We start from the raw sequence: 17,812 nt of genomic DNA on the forward strand, positions 1-17,812 counted from the left end.
CTCACCCCCTCACACACACACCACCCCACTACACACCCCCTCGCACACGCCCCTCTCACCCCCTCACACACGCCCCTCTCACCCCCTCACACACACACACCCCTCACATCCACCACCCCACTACACACCCCCTTGCACATGCCCCTCTCACCCCCTCACACACACACACCACCCTCACACACACCCCCTCACACACACCACCCTCACACACACCCCCTCACACACACCACCCCACTACACACCCCCTCACACACAATGCATAGATTGAAACCATACACCCTCAAAAACACGCTCATGTTGTGTCTCCCCTCCCACTCCTCTCTATCTCTCCCCTCCTCTTTCCTTCATTCTCTCCCTCTCCACCCTATCTCCCTCTCTCTCCCCTTTTCTTCCCCTCTCCTTCTACTCCTCTCTCCCCTCCTCTCCCCCTATCTCCCCTGTCTCTCTCTTCTCCCTCTCTACCCTATCTCCCCTCCTCTCTCCACCCTATCTCTATCCCCTCTCTCCCCACCCTATCTCCCTCTCTATCCCCTCTCTCCACCCTATCTCCCTCTATCCCCTCTCTCCATCCTATCTCCCTCATTATCCCCTCTCTCCACCCTATCACCCCTCCTCTCTCCCTTTCTCCCCTCCTCTCTCCTCCCTATCTCCCCCTCTCTCTCTTTCTTTCTTCTACCCCTATCTCCCTCTCCATACCCTCACTCCACCCTCTCTCTCTATCCCCTCTCTCCACCCCCTCCCTCTCCCTCTTTATCCCGTCTCTCCCCTCGTCTCCCATCTCTCCACCCTCTCTCCTCTCTCCTTTTCCTCTCCCCCTCTCCACCCTACCTCTCTCTCCCCTATCTCTCCCTCTCTCCTTCTCTCCCCTCTCTCTCCACCCTCTCCCTCTCTATCCCCTCTCTCCACCCTCTCCCTCTCTCCACCCTATTTCCCCTCCTCTCTGCCATCTCTCTCCTTTTCCTCTCCCCTCTCCACCCTATCTCCCGCTCTCTCTCACATCTCTCCTTCTCTCCCCTCTCTCCCTTTCCTCTCCCCCCTCCACCCTATCTCCCTCTCCCATATCTCTCCCTCTCTCCTTCTCTCCCCTCTCTCCTTTTCCTCTCCCCCTCTCCACCCTATCTCCCTCTCTCCCCATCTCCTTCTCTCCCCTCTCTCCAACCTATCTCCCCCCCTCTCTCTCTCTCCAACCTATCTCCCTCTCTATCCTCTCTCCACCCTATCTCCCTCTCCTCTCCCCCTCGTCTCTCTCGCTCCCTCAATCGTTCCCTCCTCCTAATTCACCCCTCTCTTCCGTTTTACACTCTTTCCCTCCCCCACCCTCACTCTCTCCACCACACGTGTCGAAAGCGCGTCCCCGGCTGTCGGGAGCGCGCCGTTTTGTGTCAAACTCATTTCCTCCAGCCGGCCTTGGGGACGCAGCTCTTTGGAATCGTCCCGGGACAGAGAGGGAGATCCCCTCGCTCCAGAGGCAGGTGAGCTGAAGGGAGCCCCGGCCCAAGGGATCCCCGCTCCCCCACCGCCCAGAAAACGCACAGAAAGAAACTTGACAGAAGTTCAAGGCTTTTTTGGAAAGTTTGCCCACGCTCTCGGATTTTGTCCTCTCGGGTCTGTTATGGTGGGGGGATTTTGGTGGAGGGGATGGGGATGGGGGAGGGGGTGTGTGTACCCAGGGAGTGGGGGTTGAAACTATCCCAGGGACGGATTTTACAGCGAAGGGCAAGTACGAGTGGGTCGATTGTAATTGCAACACGTTGCGCAGACGGTCGTCCGTCCCGGGACGCAACGTGCGCGCTTCTTCCTCCCGCTGCCCCCCCCCCCTCTCCCAGCCCCTCACCTGCTCTTCTGCCCCTCTCTCCCCTTCATTACTCTCCCCTCTCACCCCTTTCTCCCCCTCACCCCCTTTCTCTCCACCCTCTCTTGACCCTTCTGCCTCTACCCTGCCCTCACCTCTTCCCCTCCCTTCTCACTCTCTTGTCCTTTCTCCTCCCTCCCTCTCTGTCACCCCTTTCCCCCTTTTCTCCCCTCTCTTCTACACTTCTCTCCCCCTTCACCATCCCCTCTCATGTCTCACCCTTTTCCTTCTTTCCCCACTTTTTCCTTTCTGCTCACTTCCCTCTCTCCCACCCCTCTTCCTTCTCCCTACATCTTTCACGTTCCTTTTGTCTCTCCCTCCAGCGATGGCCCCGTCGCTATCGCAGGCTTACCGGAGGCGATGGTGGATGGCCATAACTGCGGTGCTCGAGAACCTGCTCTGCTCTGCCGTCTTGTTGGGCTGGGCCTCTCTCCTGTTGATGCTGAAGAGGGAGGGTTTCTACTCCTCCCTATGCACAGGTAGTGGGCACTGGGTGTCTGGGGTCAATGTGGGGTACTGCCCAATCCCTCCTGAAATTAAGGATATCCTTGGAAACCTCCAGAGATAAATCCCATCTGATATCCCCACTCTCCTGGGCATGAAGCCCTTTCGATATCCCCACACTCTCACGGGCATAAACCCCATTCGATATTACCACTATCTCCCAGGGACAAACCCCATCCAATATCACCATTATCTCCCAGGGACAAACCCCATCCAATATCCCCGCTCTCTCCCGGGGACAAACCCCATGCGATATCACACGCTATCCCAAGTATAAACCCCATCCGTTATCCCTGTTCTCTCCCATGGACAAAGCCCATCCCATATCCTGCTCGCTCCTGGGCATAAAACCCATCCAATATGCCCAATTTCTCCTGGGGTCAAAACACATAACAGAACACTGTTCTCACCTGGAAATAAACCATATCTGATATCCCGCTCTCTCCCAGGGATAAACCCCATCTAATTTCCCCGCTATCTCCTGGGGATAAAACCCATCCGATATCCCTGGTCTCTCCTGGGGAGAAACTCCATCCGACATCCCCGCTCTCTCCTGGGGGGGGAACACCATGTGATATCCCTGCACTAACCTGGGGACAAACTCCAACCGATATCCCCGCTCTCTCCTGGAGAGAAACGCCATGCGATATCCCCGCACTAACCCAGGGACAAACTCCATCCGATATCCCTGCTCTATCATGGGAATAAATCCCATCTGATATCCCAGCTCTCTCCTGGGGAGAAACCACATCCGATATCCCCACTCTTTCCCAGAGTTAAACCCCATCCGATATCCCCGCTCTCTCTTGGGGAGGAACCCCATCCGATATCCCCGCACTCCCTGGGGATAAACCCTCAACCAGGGATAAACCCCATTTTATATCCCAGAGATAAACCTCATCCGATATCCCCACTCTCTACCGGATATAAACCCCATCCAATATCCCGCTCTCTATCTGGGATGAACCCCATCTGATAACTCCGCACTCTTGTGGATATAAACCCCATCCGATCTCCCTGCTCTCTCCTGGGAATAAATCCCATCCGATATCCCTGTTTTATCCCGGGTGTAAGCCCCTTCTGATATATCCGCTCTCTCCTTGGGACAAACCCCATCCAATGTCCCCGCTATCTCCGAGGAATATACCCCCTTCCATGGAAAATCCCCATCCTATAACCACACTCTCTCCCAGGTATAATCCCCACCCAATATCCCCTCTCTCCTGGGGACAAACCCCATCCAATATCCCCGCTCTCACATGGGAATAAACCCCATCTGATATCACTGCTCTTTCACAGGGACAAACCCCATCCGATATCCCCACTCTCAACTGGGGACAACCCCCATCAGATGTCCCCACTCTCTCCTGGGGACAAACACCATCCAATATCCATGCTCTCTCCCGGAGAAAAACCCCATCCGATATGCCCGGGCTCTACTGATGACAAACACCATCTGATATCCCCACTCTTTCCCAGGTATAAACACCATCCGTTATCCCTATTCTATCCCATGTATAAATCCCATCAGATATCCATGCTCACTTCTTGGGACAAACCTCATCCGATATCCCTGCTGTCACCCTGGGATAAACCCCATCCAATATCACCCCCCCCTTCCATGGAAAATCCGCATCCGATATCCCCGCTCTCACCTGTGGACAAACCCCATCCAATATCACTGCTCTCGACTGGGGACAACCCCCATCTGATATCCACGCTCTTTCCCGGCAATAAACCCCATCTGATATCCATGCTGTCACCTTGGGGAAAACCCCATCCGATATCCCGACACCCTCCTGGGGTTAAACCCCATCCAATATTCCTGCTCTCTCCCTGGGATAAACCCTATCTGATAATCCCACTCTCTCCCGTGTATAAACCTCAACCAATATCCCCACTCCCTCCCAGTGACAAATCCCATCCAATATCCCCTCTCTCCCTGGAAGAAACCCCATTAGATATCCCCGCTCTCTCCCAGGGATAAACACCATCAAAAATCTCCATTCACTCCCGGTGATAAACCCCATCCGATATCCATGCTCATTCCCATGGATAAACCCCATTTGATATCCCCAATCTCTCCTGGATGCAAACCCCATCCGATATGTCTGATCTCTCCAGGGGATAAACCCCATCTGTTATCCCCACTCTTTCCCGGGTATAAACCCCATCCAATTTCACCGCTCTCTACTTGGGACAACCCCCATCCGTTTTCCCCGCTGTCTCCATGGTATAATCCCCGTCCAATATACACCCCTCCATAGAAAATCCCCATCCTATAATCCCCACTCACTCCCAGGTATAAACCCCATCTGATATCCCTGCTCTCACATGGAGACAAACCCTTTCCGATATCCCCGCTCTCTCCTGGGGACAAGCCCCATCCGATATCCCTGAATTTCCAAGGGACAAACCCTATCCGATATCCCGCTCTCTACTGGGGACAAACCCCATCATATGTCCCCGCTCTCTCCCGGGTAGAAACACCATCCGATATCCACTCTCTCTACCAAGGTTAGACCCCATTGGATATCCCCACTCTCCTGGGAATTAACCACTTCCGATATCCCCATTACCTCCCACCTCCCAGGGACAAACCCTATCCGATATCCCCATTATCTCCCAGGGACAAACCCCATCCGTTATCCCTGTTCACTCCTGAGGACAAACCGCATCCCATAGCCCACTCGCTCCTGGTCTTAAAACCCATCCAATATGCCCAATATCTCCTGGGGATAAACCGCATAAGAGAACCCTGGGAATAAACCATATCTGATATTCGTGCTCTCTCCCGGGGACAAACCCCATTCGATATCCACGAAATATCAAAGGGACAAACTCAATCTGATATCCCACTATCTCTTGGGGATAAACCCTATCCGATGACCCCGCTCTTTCCCTTGTATAAACCCCATCCAATATCCCCGGTCTCTCCTGGGGAGAAACCCCATCCAATATCCCCGCTCTCTCTCAGGGATAACTCTATCTGATATCCCCGCTCTTTTCTGGGAAGAAACTCCATCTAATATCCTCAGTCTTTCCTGGAGAGAATTCTATGCGATATCCCCGCTCTTTCATGGGGACAAACCCCATCCGATATCCCCGCTCTCACATGGGGACAAACCCCTTCCGATATCCCTGCTCTCACATGGGGACAAACCCTATCCGACATCCACGCTCTCTACCGGGGTTAAACCCCATTGGATATCCCCACTCTCCTGGGCATTAACCCCTTCTGATTTTCCCACTATCTGCCAGGGACAAACCCCATCCGACATCCCCGCTCTCAGACGGGGACAAATCCCATCTGATATCTCACACTATCCCAAGTATAAACCCCATCCGTTATCCCTGTTCTCTCCCATGGACAAACTGCATCCCTTATCCCGCCTGCTCCGGGGCATAAAACCCATGCAACATGTCCAATTTCTCCTGGGCAAAAACCGCATAAGAGAACCCTGTACTCACCTGGGAATAAACCATATCTGATATCCGCGCTCTCTCCCAGGGACAAACCCTATCCGATGTCCCCGAAATATCAAAGGGACAAACCCAAACTGATATCTCGCTCTCTCCTGGGGATAAACCCCATCCAATTTCCCCACTATCTCCTAGGGATAAACCCCATCCGATATCCCCGCACTTTACCTGGTATAAACCCCATCTGATATCCGCGATCTTTACTGGGGAGAACTCCATCCGATAACCCCGCTCTCTCCAGGGGATAACACAATCCGATATCCCCGCTCTCTTCTGGGCAGAAACTCCATCTGATATCCCCACTCTCTCCTGGGGCAAAACACCATGAGATATCGCCACAGTAACCCGGGGAAAAACTCCATCCAATATCCCCGCTCTATCACGGGAATAAACCCCACCTGATATCCCCGCTAACTCCTGGGGAGAAACCCCATCCAATATTGCAGCTCTCTCCTGGGGAGAAACCCCATACGATATCCCCACAATCCACAGGGATAAACCCTTTCCTGGGGATAAACCACATTCCATATCCTAGCTCTATCTGGGATAAACCCCATCTGATATTCTTGTTTTAAACCAGGTATAAACCCCATCAGATATCCCCGCTCTCTCCTGGGGACAAACCCCATCTGACATCCCCGCTTTCACACGGGGACAAACCCCATCCGATATCCCCGCTCTCTACTGGGTACAAACCCCATCCGTTATCCCAGCTCTCTCCTGGGGACAAACTCCATCCTATATCACCACCCTCTCTCGGAGATGAAATAAACCCCATCTGATATCCCCCCTCTCTCCTGGGAACAAATTGCATCCGATATCCCTGCTCCCTGCCGTGGATAAAACTCAAATGATATATCCGCTCTCTATGGGAAAAACCCCATCCGATATCACCGCTCTCACCCAGGGATAAACCCTGTCCGATAATCCCGCTCATTCCCATGGATAAACCCAATCCGATATCTCCGCTCTCTCCTGGATGCAAACCTCATCCGATATGCCTGCTCTCTCCAGTGGATAAACCTCATCCGTTAGCCCTGCTGTTTCCTGGCGATAAACCCCATCCGATATCACCCCCCCCGGGGAAAATCCCCACTCACTCCTGGGTATAAACCCCATCCGATATCTACTCTCCATCCTGGGGACAACCCCATCCGATATCCCCACTCTCACCTGGGGACAAACCCTATCTGATATCCCCACTCTTACCTGGGGACAAACCCCACCCGATATACCCACTCTCTACTGGGGTTAAACCCCATCCGATATCCCCCCTTTCTCCTAGGGACAAGCCCCATCCGATATCCCCGCTCTCACCTGGGAACAAACCCCATCCGATATCCCTGCTCTCACCTGGGGACAAACCCCATCCGATATCCTCGCTGTCTCCCGGGGACAAAAATCTCTGATATCCCCACTCTCTCCTGTGGACAAACCCCATTCGATTTCCCTGCAATATCCAAGGGACACACCCAATCTGATATTCCGCTCTCTCCCGAGGATAAACCCCATCCATATTTCCCGCTCTCTTCTCTGGACAAACCCCATCCGATATTCCCACTCTCTCCTGGGAACAAATCCCATCCAATATCCCCGCTCTCTCCTGGGGAGAAATCCCAACCAATATCCCCGCACTCGACTGGGGACAACCCCAATCAGATGTCCCCGCTTTCTCCTGGGGACCAACACCATCCGATATCCTTGCTCTCTCCCGGGGTTAAACCCCATCCGATATCCCCACTCTCCCGTGGAAAAACCCCATCCAATATACCCGCTCTACCGCGGATAAATCCCATCTGATATCACCGCTGTCTTCTGAGGATAAACTCCATTCAATATCACTGTTCACGCCTAAGGATAAACCCCACCCGATATCCCCACTCTCTCCCGGGATTAACCCCATCCGTTATCCCCACTCTCTCCCGAGGCCAAACCCCATCCGATATACCTGCTTGACCGCGGATAAATCCCATCTGATATCACTGCGTCTTCTGAGGATAAACTCCATTCAATATCACTGCTCTCTCCTGAGAACGAACCCCATCCGATATCCTGGCTCTCACCCAGGAATAAACCCCATCCAATATCACCATTCTCTCCTGGATATATATCCCATCCATCCCCACTATCTCCCAGCGATTCTCCCCAACCGATATCCTGGCTCTCTCCTGGCAACAAAGCCCATCTGATATCCCCACTCTTATCTGGGCATAAACCCATCCGTTATCCCAGCTCTCTCCTGGGGACAAACCCCATCCTATATCCCTGCTCTCTCTCGGGGATAAATCTCATCCAATACCCCCCACTCCTGCGGACAAATCGCATCCGATATCCTTGCTCTATGCCGGGGATAAAACATCCAATATCCATGCTCTCTCCCAGAGACAAACCCCATCCGATATCCCACTCTCTCTAGGGGAGAAACCCTATCCGATATCCACGCTCTCTCCCTGAGACACCACCATCCAATATCCCCATTTTCTCCCGGTAAGAAACTACATGCGTTATCTCTGCTCGCTCCTGGTGTGGAACGCAATGCGATATGCCTGCTCTCTCTCTCTGGGATAAACCCCATCCAATATGCCCACTCTCACCAGGGCTGAAACCCCATCCGATATCCGCTCTCTCTTCCGGGGACAAATCCCATTCGATATTCCCTCTCTCTTCCGAGACAAACCCCATCCAATATCCCCTCTCTATTATTGGGACAAACCCCATCCGATATCCCTACTGTCTCTGTGGGATAAACCTCATCCGATGTACCCCCTTCTGTGCAAAACTCCCATACTATATTCCCACTCTCTCCCAGGTATGAACCCCATCTGATATCCCCACTCTCTCCAGGGCAGAAACCCCATCCGATATCCCCGCTCACTCCTGGGGACAAACCCAATCTGATATCACTCTCTCTCGTGGGGAAAAACCCCATCCAATTTCCCCGCTCTCTCCTTGGGACAAACCCCATCCGATATCCCCACTGTCTCCCTGGGATAAACCCCATCCAATATACCTCCTTCCGTGGAAAATACACACATTATATCCCTACTCTCTCCCAGGTATAAACCCCATCCGATATCCCTGCTGTCTCCTGGGGACAAACCCCATCCTATATCCCCACTCTCTCCTGCGGACAAACACCATCCGATATCCATGCTCTCTCCCAGGTTAAACCATATCTGATATTCCCCGCTCTCTCCAGTGGACAAACCCCATCTGATATCCACGCTCTCTGCCGTTGAAAAATCCCATCCAATATAGACGCACTCTCCTGTGGACAAACCCCAATTTATATATCCACTCTCTCCTGGGAATAAACCCCATCCGATATCCCTGTTTTATCCCGGGTATAAATCCTATCCGATAACCCTGCTCTCTACAGTGGACAAACCCCATCCGATATCCCCGCTGACTATGGGATTAACCGCATCCGATATAGCCTCTTCCATGGAAAATAGCCATACTATATAACCACTCTCTCCCAGGAATAAACCCCAGCCGATATTCCCGCTCCCTCCTGGGGACAAATCACAACTGATATACACCTTCCATGGAAAATAGCCATACTATATCCCCACTCTCTCTCTGGAATAAATCCAATCTGATATTCCCGCTCTCCTGGGAACAACCCAAACCGATATCCCCGCACTCGACTGGGGACAACCCCAATCAGATGTCCCCGCTCTCTCCTGGGGTTAAACCACATCCGATATCCTTGCTCTCTCCTGGGGTTAAACCACATCCGATATCCACGCTCTCTACAGTGGACAAACCCATCCGATATAGATGCTCTCTCCCGGGGATAAACCCCATCCGATATCTCCGTTGTCTCCCAGGTTGAAAACCCATCCTATATCCCTGCTCTCTACTGGCGAAAAACCTCATCCAATATCCCTGCTCTTCCCTGGATATTATCCCCATCCGATATCCCAGCTCTCTCCCGGGACAAACCCCATCAGATATCCCCGCTTTTTCCCAGAGACAAACCCCATCCAATATCCCCGTTCTCTTCCGGGGACAAGCCCCATCCTAATTCCCCGCACTCTCTCAGGGATAAGCCCCATCCGATATTCCCACTCTCTAGGGAATAGGCTCCACCTGATATCCCCACTCTCTCCTGGGTAAAAACCACATCTGATATCCTGGTTTTCTCCTGGGAATAAACCCCATCCAATATTCCGACTCTCTCCCGCATATAAACCCCATCCGATATCCCCGCTCTCTCCCATGGACAAACCCCACCCCATACCCCGCACTCTCCTGGCCATAAAACCTATCCAATATGCCCAATCTCTTCTGGGGATAAACCCCATAAGATAACCCTGTTCTCACCTGGGAATAAACCATATCTGATATCCACGCTCTCTCCCAGGGATAAACCCCATCCTCTATCCCTGCAATATCCAAGGGACAAACCCCATCCGATATCCCACTCTCTCCCGGGGACAAACCCCATCCGATATCCCTGCTTTCTCCTGGGGATAATCCCCATCCAATATCCCCACTCTCTCCCAGGGATAAATCCTATCTGATATTCCCACTCTTTCACAGGATACATCCCATCTGGGTTACCCAACTTCTCTCATGGGAACCCAGTTGGTATTGTGTTTAACCCGATACAGCACCAGTGATCGAGGCCGGATCTGTGTTTGAATCCTGCCCTGTCTGTAAGAAGTGTGGGATTTCTCCCCACATCTGTGTGGGTTTTCACTGGGGTCTCCCACCATTCAAGACATATCAGGGGTGTAGGTTAATTGGGCGGCATGGACACGTGGGCTGAAATGGCCTGCTACCATTATAAATAAACCTCATCCGGGATAACCCCATTCTCTCCTGGGGAGTCACTCTATCTGTGATATCCCCTTGCTATCCCCTCAGGTTAAATGAGTCCAGGATACCCTCACAATCCAGTGAAAGAATTTGGGGACTTTCTGCCACAGGTCATCTCCCCACTCAATGTTCCCACAATGATTATCAAAGTGTTAAAGATCAAATATTCCATTTAATCATGTGTAATCCTTCAATAAAATGTTTATTTGTTCGATCCCTCCAGAACCCATTCCAGATCACATGTTCAGAATGTTGTTAAGACAGTCAGTAAGAACTGTAGGGGAGAGGAGGGGGGGGTTACAAAGACATGAGGGCTGTTGGGGATCGGAGAGCGTTACAGAGACATGTGAGGAGTATGGAACCAGAGGGAGTTACAGAGACAGGCAGGGATGTAGGGAACCAGAGGGCGTTATAGAGTCAAGGAGGAGTGTTGGGGACAGGAGGGGTTACAGAGACAGGGAGGGGTGTAGGGGAGCAGAGCGGGTTACGGGGAGAATGTAGAGGACAGGAGGGGTCACAGAGACAGGGAGAGGTGTAGTGGTCTGGAGGGGACTAGTGATGCATGGGACTGGAACTGGATACAGAGACAGTGAGGGATGTAGGGGATCGGAGGGTGTTACAGAGATAGAGAGGGGTGTTGGTGACCGGAGTGGGTCACAGAGACAGAGAGGGGTGTAGGGGACCAGTGAAGGTTAAAGAGACAGGGAGGGTTAGGGGACTGGAGGGTGTTATAGAGGCAGGGAGGGTTGTAGGGGACAGGAGAGCATAAAAGAAGCAGGGAGAGGTGTAGTGGTCCAGAGTGTGTTACAGGGGCAGGGAGGGCATAGGGGACCAGAGAGAGTAACAGAGAGATTGAGGAGTGTAGGGGATTGGGGTGGGGGGTAAACAGAGAGAGTGAGGGGTGTAGGGTATTGTGTGGGACTGGGCACCTATAGAAACAGTAGACGATTGACATTGAGTTCCTGTCCTTGGTAAGTTGCCCAGATCTTTTGTCACGAAGCTGACTTTCCCCAAACCTGTTCAAACCAATTCCCGTCACGAGATAGAGAGGGTGTGTGGGGGGAGGGTGGTAGAGAGAGAGAGAGAGAGAGAGAGAGAGAGAGAGAGAGAGAGAGAGAGAGAGAGAGAGAGAGAGGGGGGGAGGAGGGGTGGGGTGAAGAGGGAGAGGGTGGAGAGATGGAGCTGAAGGAGAGGGGTTCACTCATCCAAAGAGGTGTCCCATGGGGTACTGGCCCCAGCGTCAACAATGTGTTTACACTCAGACCGAACCAGAGGACGATTCACCGTGTTCTGTACGGAGAGGGTTACAGAGACGGGGGTGGGGGGGGGGGTGTAGGGGACTGGAGGGGGTTACAGAGACAGGGAGGGATATAGGGGATGGGAGGGGGGGTTACAGAGACAGGAAGGGGTGTAGGGGATGGGAGGGGGTTTCAGAGACAGGGAGGGATGTAGGGGATGGGTGGGGTTTACAGAGACAAGGAGGGGTGTAGGGGACTGGAGGGAGTTACAGAGACAGGGAGGTATGTAGGTAATGGGAGGGGGTTACAGAGACAGGGAGGGATGTAGGGGATGGGAGGGGTTTACAGAGACAGGGAGGGGTGTAGGGGACTGGAGGGAGTTACAGAGACAGGGAGGGATATAGGGGATGGGAGGGGGTTACAGAGACAGGGAGGATTGTCGGGGACCGGAGAAGGTTATGGAGATGGAGGGTTAGGGGACCAGAGGGTGTTCTAGAGGCAGGGAGGGATGTTGGGGACAGGAGAGTTTAACAGGCAGGGAGGAGTGTAGGGGACCAGAGGGTGTTACAGGGGCAGGGAGGGATATAGCGGACCAGAGAGGGTAATAGAGAGAGTGAGGGGTATAGGGGATTGTGTGACTCTTGGCTTTTTCAAGTGCATTCTGCGCTAAGAATATGCCTGAAGAAGCAGAAACGGCCCTTTAAATTGCCATTCAGGTGGCAGCGTTGAAAGAACAACGCTGGCCACCTGAAGGACACAGCCGCACAGGATGCGGCTCTGAGCACACTCCGCCTCCTGCCCAGTGTCAGCTGTGATCAGCAGCCTGACCCTTACACATCCGCTTTCAGCCAGCTGCATTCAGATGGCTGGTGGGTGGGGGGGCACTGAGCTGAGCTGATTATCCCTCTTGGAGGAGGGTTATGTAACTCGCCTCAAGAGCTCCTCCTGCACATTCAGGTGGCCTCAAAACAGCCGCATATTGCCTAAACATGCAACTACATGCAGGGCAATTGGCTACCTGAAAGTGCCTTTCGTGTGTCTGTGGGACTGGGCACCTGTAGAAACAGTGGACGATTGACATTGAGTTCCTGTCCTTGATAATTTGCCCAGATCTTTTGTCACGAAGCTGACTTCCCCCAAACCTGTTCAAACCAACTCCCGTCACGAGATGGGGTGTGTTACAGAGACAGGGAAGGATGTAGGGGACCAGAGAGGGTTATAGAGACAGGAATGGGTGTAGGGGACTTGAGGGGGTTACAGAGAAAGATTGGAGTGTAGGGGATGGGAGGGGGTTAAAGAGATGGGGAGGGATGTAAGGGATGGCAGGAGGTTACAGACTCAGGGAGGGGTGTAGAGGACTGGAGGGAGTTACAGAGATGGGGAGGGATGTTGGGAATGGGAGGGGGGTTACAGACCAAGGGAGGGATTTAGGGGAAGGGAGGGGGTTTCAGAGACAGGGAGGGTGTAGGGGACTGGAGGGGGTTAAAGAGGGAGGGATATAGGGGATGGGAGGGGCTTACAGACCCAGAGAGGGATGTAGGGGATGGGAGGGGTTACAGAGACGGGGAAGGGTGTAGGGGACAACAGAAGGTTACAGAAACAGCAAGGGTGTAGGGGACCCGAGGGGGTTACGGACCCAGGGAGGGGTGTAGGGGACTGGAGGGGGTTACAGAGACAGGGAGGGGTGTAGGGGACCAGAGAGGGTTATAGAGACAGGAATGGGTGTTGGGGACCTGAGGGGGTTACAGAGACAAGTTGGGGTGGAGGGATGGGAGGGGGTTACAGTCCCAGGGAGGGATGCAGGGGACCCGAAGGGGTTACAGAGACGGGGAGGGATGTCGGGGATGAGAGGGGGTTACAGACCTAGGGAAGGATGTAGGGGACTGGAGGGGGTTACAGAGACAGAGAAGGATGTAGGGAACTAGAGGGGGTTTCAGAGACAAGGAGGGATGTAGGGGAGCAGTCAGGGTTACAGAGACAGCGAGGGTGTAGGGGACTGGAGGGTGTAACAGAGACAGGGAGAGGTGTAGGGCAGCAGAAGGGGTTACAGACCCAGGGAAAGATGTTGGGGACCCAAGGGGGTTACAGAGACAGGGAGGGACTGGAGTGGGTTACAGAGACAGGGAGGGGTGTATGGAACCGGAGAGGATTACAGACACCAAGAGGGTTCAAGGGGACCGCAGGGGTTATAGAGATGGGGAAGGGTGAAGGGGACTGATGGGTGTTGCGGAGATGGGGAGGGGTGTTGGGTCTGGAGGGGGGTTACAGAGACAGGGAGAGGTGTTGGGTCTGGAGGGGTTACAGAGACAGGGAGGGGTGTTGGGGACAGGAGGGGATTACAGAGACCGAGAGGGGTCAAGGGGACCAGAGGGGTTATAGAGATAGGGAAGGGTGAAGGGGACTGATGGGTGTTGCGGAGACGGAGAAGGGTGTTGGGTCTGGAGGGGGTTACAGAGACAGGGAGGGGTGTTGGGGACAGGAGGGCATTATAGAGACCGGGAGGTGTGTAGGTGACCGGAGAGAGTTACAGAGACTGGGAGGGGTCAAAGAGACCATAGGGGTTATAGAGACAGGGAAGGGTGAAGGGGCCTGATGGGTGTTGTGGAGATGGGGAGGGGTGTTGGGGACCGGAGAAGGTAATAGAGACTGGGAGGGTGTTGGGTCCGTAGGGTGTTACAGAGACAGGGAGAGGTGTTGGGGACAGGAGGGGATTACAGAGACCGGGAGGGGTGTAGGTGACCGGAGAGAGTTACAGAGACTGGGAGGGGTGAAGGGGACATGGAGGGTGCAGTGCGAGATGATTTCTGTTCTCTCTTGGCAGAGAGGGGGAATTCTTCAGAGAACTTCACAGGACATCCCATTGAGGATGAGAATTCCGAGGGGGTTCTGTGGCCGAGCTGTGTGGAGCAGGCGGAGATGCTGAACCTTGCCTTTACCATTGGCTCCTTCCTGCTGAGTGCCACCACCCTCCCCCTTGGGATCCTCATGGACCGCAAGGGACCTCGCCTTCCACGCCTGATTGGCAGGTAGTCGGGCCCCCCCTCCGCTCTCCCTCTGTACCTCCATCCATCCTTCCCTCACACCTTCTGTCCCTCCCCTCCCTTCCCTTCCCACTCCATCTCTTCCACCCTCTATACCTCCATCTGACCACCCTCCCTTTTCACCCCTCCCTCTTTCCCTCTGTACCTCCTCTCTCTCCCTTTCTTTGTCCCTCCCAACCTTCCCTTCTTTTCTCCCTCCCCTCCTCCCTCAATCTCTTACCACCCCCTGTTTCCTTGGTACCTTCATCCATCCCTAGCTCTGTCCCTCTCCCACACCCCTCCCCATGCCTTCTGTGTGTGGTTTATTGGGGTGATGTGAGTTGGCGAGGGAAAGGTGTGTTGTTGTTGCTCCGCTGGGTCAGGGGAGAGGGGAGGTCAGGAAGTCTCATTAATATGTGAGCCTGGGTTGTGGGAATTCATAATGGGGTTAGAGTCAATCAAATGCCGCAGTTTGGTAACTTTCTGTCCACCCCACCCTCTCCCCCCTCGGCCCCCCCTTTACCCCCTCCCCACTCTTTCCTCCCCACATTTCCCCTCATCCTCATTCTCCCCATCCCCTTTTTCTCTCTCCCCACCTCCCCCTCTCCCCCAGCTCCTGTTTTGCTCTCTCATGTGCTATGATTGCAATTGCTGCTTACAAGCCCACTGGTAAGTAACCCCAATATCCTCCGCACGCAGACACGGATGCCTAGTCATATCCCCCCCCCCTCACCTACTCCCGCACAGCCCAACACTGCCATATCCCACACACACTCTCACACCTTCTCCCCACCTACTCCTGCACCCCTACACCCACCCCCACACTAATACCCCAACACTTTTCCCCAGCCCCACCCCCATCTCAACATCGCCACACCCCCACACACTCTAACACCCTCCCCCCACCCACTCACGCACCCCTACCTCCACCTCCACACCCCAACACCAACCCACACCCACCCCCTCACTAACATCCCCTCACCCACCACACACTAACAACCCAACCCCCACCCATACCCCCCCACACCCAACCCCCACCCATACCCCCCCACACCCAACCCCCAATACCCACCCTCACACCCACCCCCACATTAATACCCCAACTCCCACACCCACCTCAACACCCAAACCACCCGCCCCCCACACCCTAACACCCACCCCCACCCCCATACTAACATCCCTTCACCCATTCTCACATTAACACCCCAACACCCACCCACACAGACACACCCCCGCCCCCAACACTCACCCATCCCCAAACTAATACCCCAACACCCACACCACCTCAACACACTTACCCACCCCCACAGCCACCCCAACCCCCACACCCATCCGCAAACTCCAACTCCCACATCCATACACCCAACCCCACCCCTATACCCTACGCACCCAACACACCCACCCCAACCTCCACCCCACACTCGCCCCCCCCCCCCCCACCCACACCCAACCTAACCCCCACCCCCACAGACAGACACACTCCATGTGCTGGTGACTTTGTGTCCGTTTCTACAGTGTTGTCAGGACTAATTTTCCTCGCTCTCTCACTTAATGGATTTGGAGGAATTTGCATCACATTTTCGTCACTGACTGTGAGTTGGATGAAAACCTTCCTAATCTCCATGTTCACTGGGGGGAGGGGGGTTGTGTATGTGTGTGTGTGTGTGTGTGTAGTTTTGAGTGTGTGTGTGGGGATGTGAGTCTGTGTGCATGTAGATGTGGGGGTGTGACTGAATGTGTAGGGGTGAGGTTGTGAGTGTGGATGTGGGGTGTGAGTGTGTGGGTAGGGATGTGAGTGTGTGTGTGGGGGTGTGAGTGTGGATGTGGGGGTGTGAGTGTGTGTGCACAGGGGTGAGGTGTGTGTGGGTGTGAGTGGATATGGGGATGTGAGTGTGTTTGTGCATGTGGATGTGAGGGTGTGAATGTGTGAATGTGTGTGGAGGTGTGAGTGTGGATGTGGGAGTGTGTGTAGGGGTGAGGTGTGTGTGGGGTGTGAATGTGTGGGTGTGAGTGTGGATGTGGGAGTGTGTGTAGGGGTGAGGTGTGTGGGGTGTGAATGTGTGTGGGTGTGAGTGTGGATGTGGGGGTGTGGATGTGAGGGTGTGAATGTGTGTGGGGGTGTGAGTGTGGATGTGGGAGTGTGTAGGGGTGAGGTGTGTGTGGGGTGTGAATGTGTGTGTGGGTGTGAATGTGTGTGTGGGTGTGAGTGTGGATGTAGGGGGTGTGAGTGTGGATGTGGGGGGTGTGAGTATGGATATGGGGGTGTGAGTGTGGATGTGGATGTGTGAATGTGTGTGTGGATGTGGATGTGTGAATGTGTGTGTGGATGTGGGGGGGGTGAGTGTGTGTGTGTGTATAGGGGTGTGTGTGTGTATAGGGGTGTGTGTGTGTGTGTGTGTGTGTGTGTGTGTACTGTTACGAGCCCAGAGGACCCCAAAACTCAGCAGCCATAGATACTCACCAACACAAATGTTTACTTAAACAAAAATTGATTTTAATGATCTTTTAACATGAAAATACAATCACACTTTTGATTTAACTAACCTAACTTAATCCCCTTCTAATTCTAATCACATGTGTGTATAATGTGTGTGTAAGTTCAGAAAAGTTCTTTGGCTCACTTCTCATTCTTCCAAGTTCACTGGTTGCAGGAAATTCTTATACTGTGCACAGAATTTAACATTTCTAAAGTTCACCAGGCTTTGGTGCTTTAAAGGTAAATGGTTACCACTCTAGAAGGTTCTCGCCGGTTTTCATAGAGAGATTTGTTGTACATTTACTTCCATCAGCCACTTCAGTGTCTTGCCGAATAAACTTGCCCCATCAGGGTTCTCCAGATGATAATCTCTTTCTTTTAGGTCACCACAGAGTTCCTTCTTGTTTCACTT

The 17,812-nt window shown here is 53.5% G+C and overlaps 1 protein-coding gene across 2 annotated transcripts in view; it reads left to right on the forward strand.

Moving 5' to 3' along the window:
• Positions 1–1,360: 1,360 nt before the first annotated feature.
• LOC138745685 (large neutral amino acids transporter small subunit 3-like) overlaps positions 1,361–17,812 on the forward strand; it is a 31,837-nt gene continuing 15,385 nt past the window's right edge. Inside the window, exons 1-5 of one of the 2 annotated variants that reach the window (XM_069902971.1) lie at positions 1,361–1,468; positions 2,176–2,331; positions 14,726–14,930; positions 15,538–15,593; positions 16,440–16,516. In XM_069902971.1, coding sequence (XP_069759072.1) covers positions 2,178–2,331; positions 14,726–14,930; positions 15,538–15,593; positions 16,440–16,516 — 492 coding nt within the window. In that variant the 5' untranslated portion in view covers positions 1,361–1,468; positions 2,176–2,177. Of the gene's footprint in view, positions 1,473–2,175; positions 2,332–14,725; positions 14,931–15,537; positions 15,594–16,439; positions 16,517–17,812 lie in introns of both variants that reach the window. The other variant, XM_069902970.1, reaches the window with a different exon arrangement.

This window comes from Narcine bancroftii, chromosome 11 (genome assembly GCF_036971445.1).
Source record: "Narcine bancroftii isolate sNarBan1 chromosome 11, sNarBan1.hap1, whole genome shotgun sequence".
NCBI classification, from domain to species: domain Eukaryota; kingdom Metazoa; phylum Chordata; class Chondrichthyes; order Torpediniformes; family Narcinidae; genus Narcine; species Narcine bancroftii.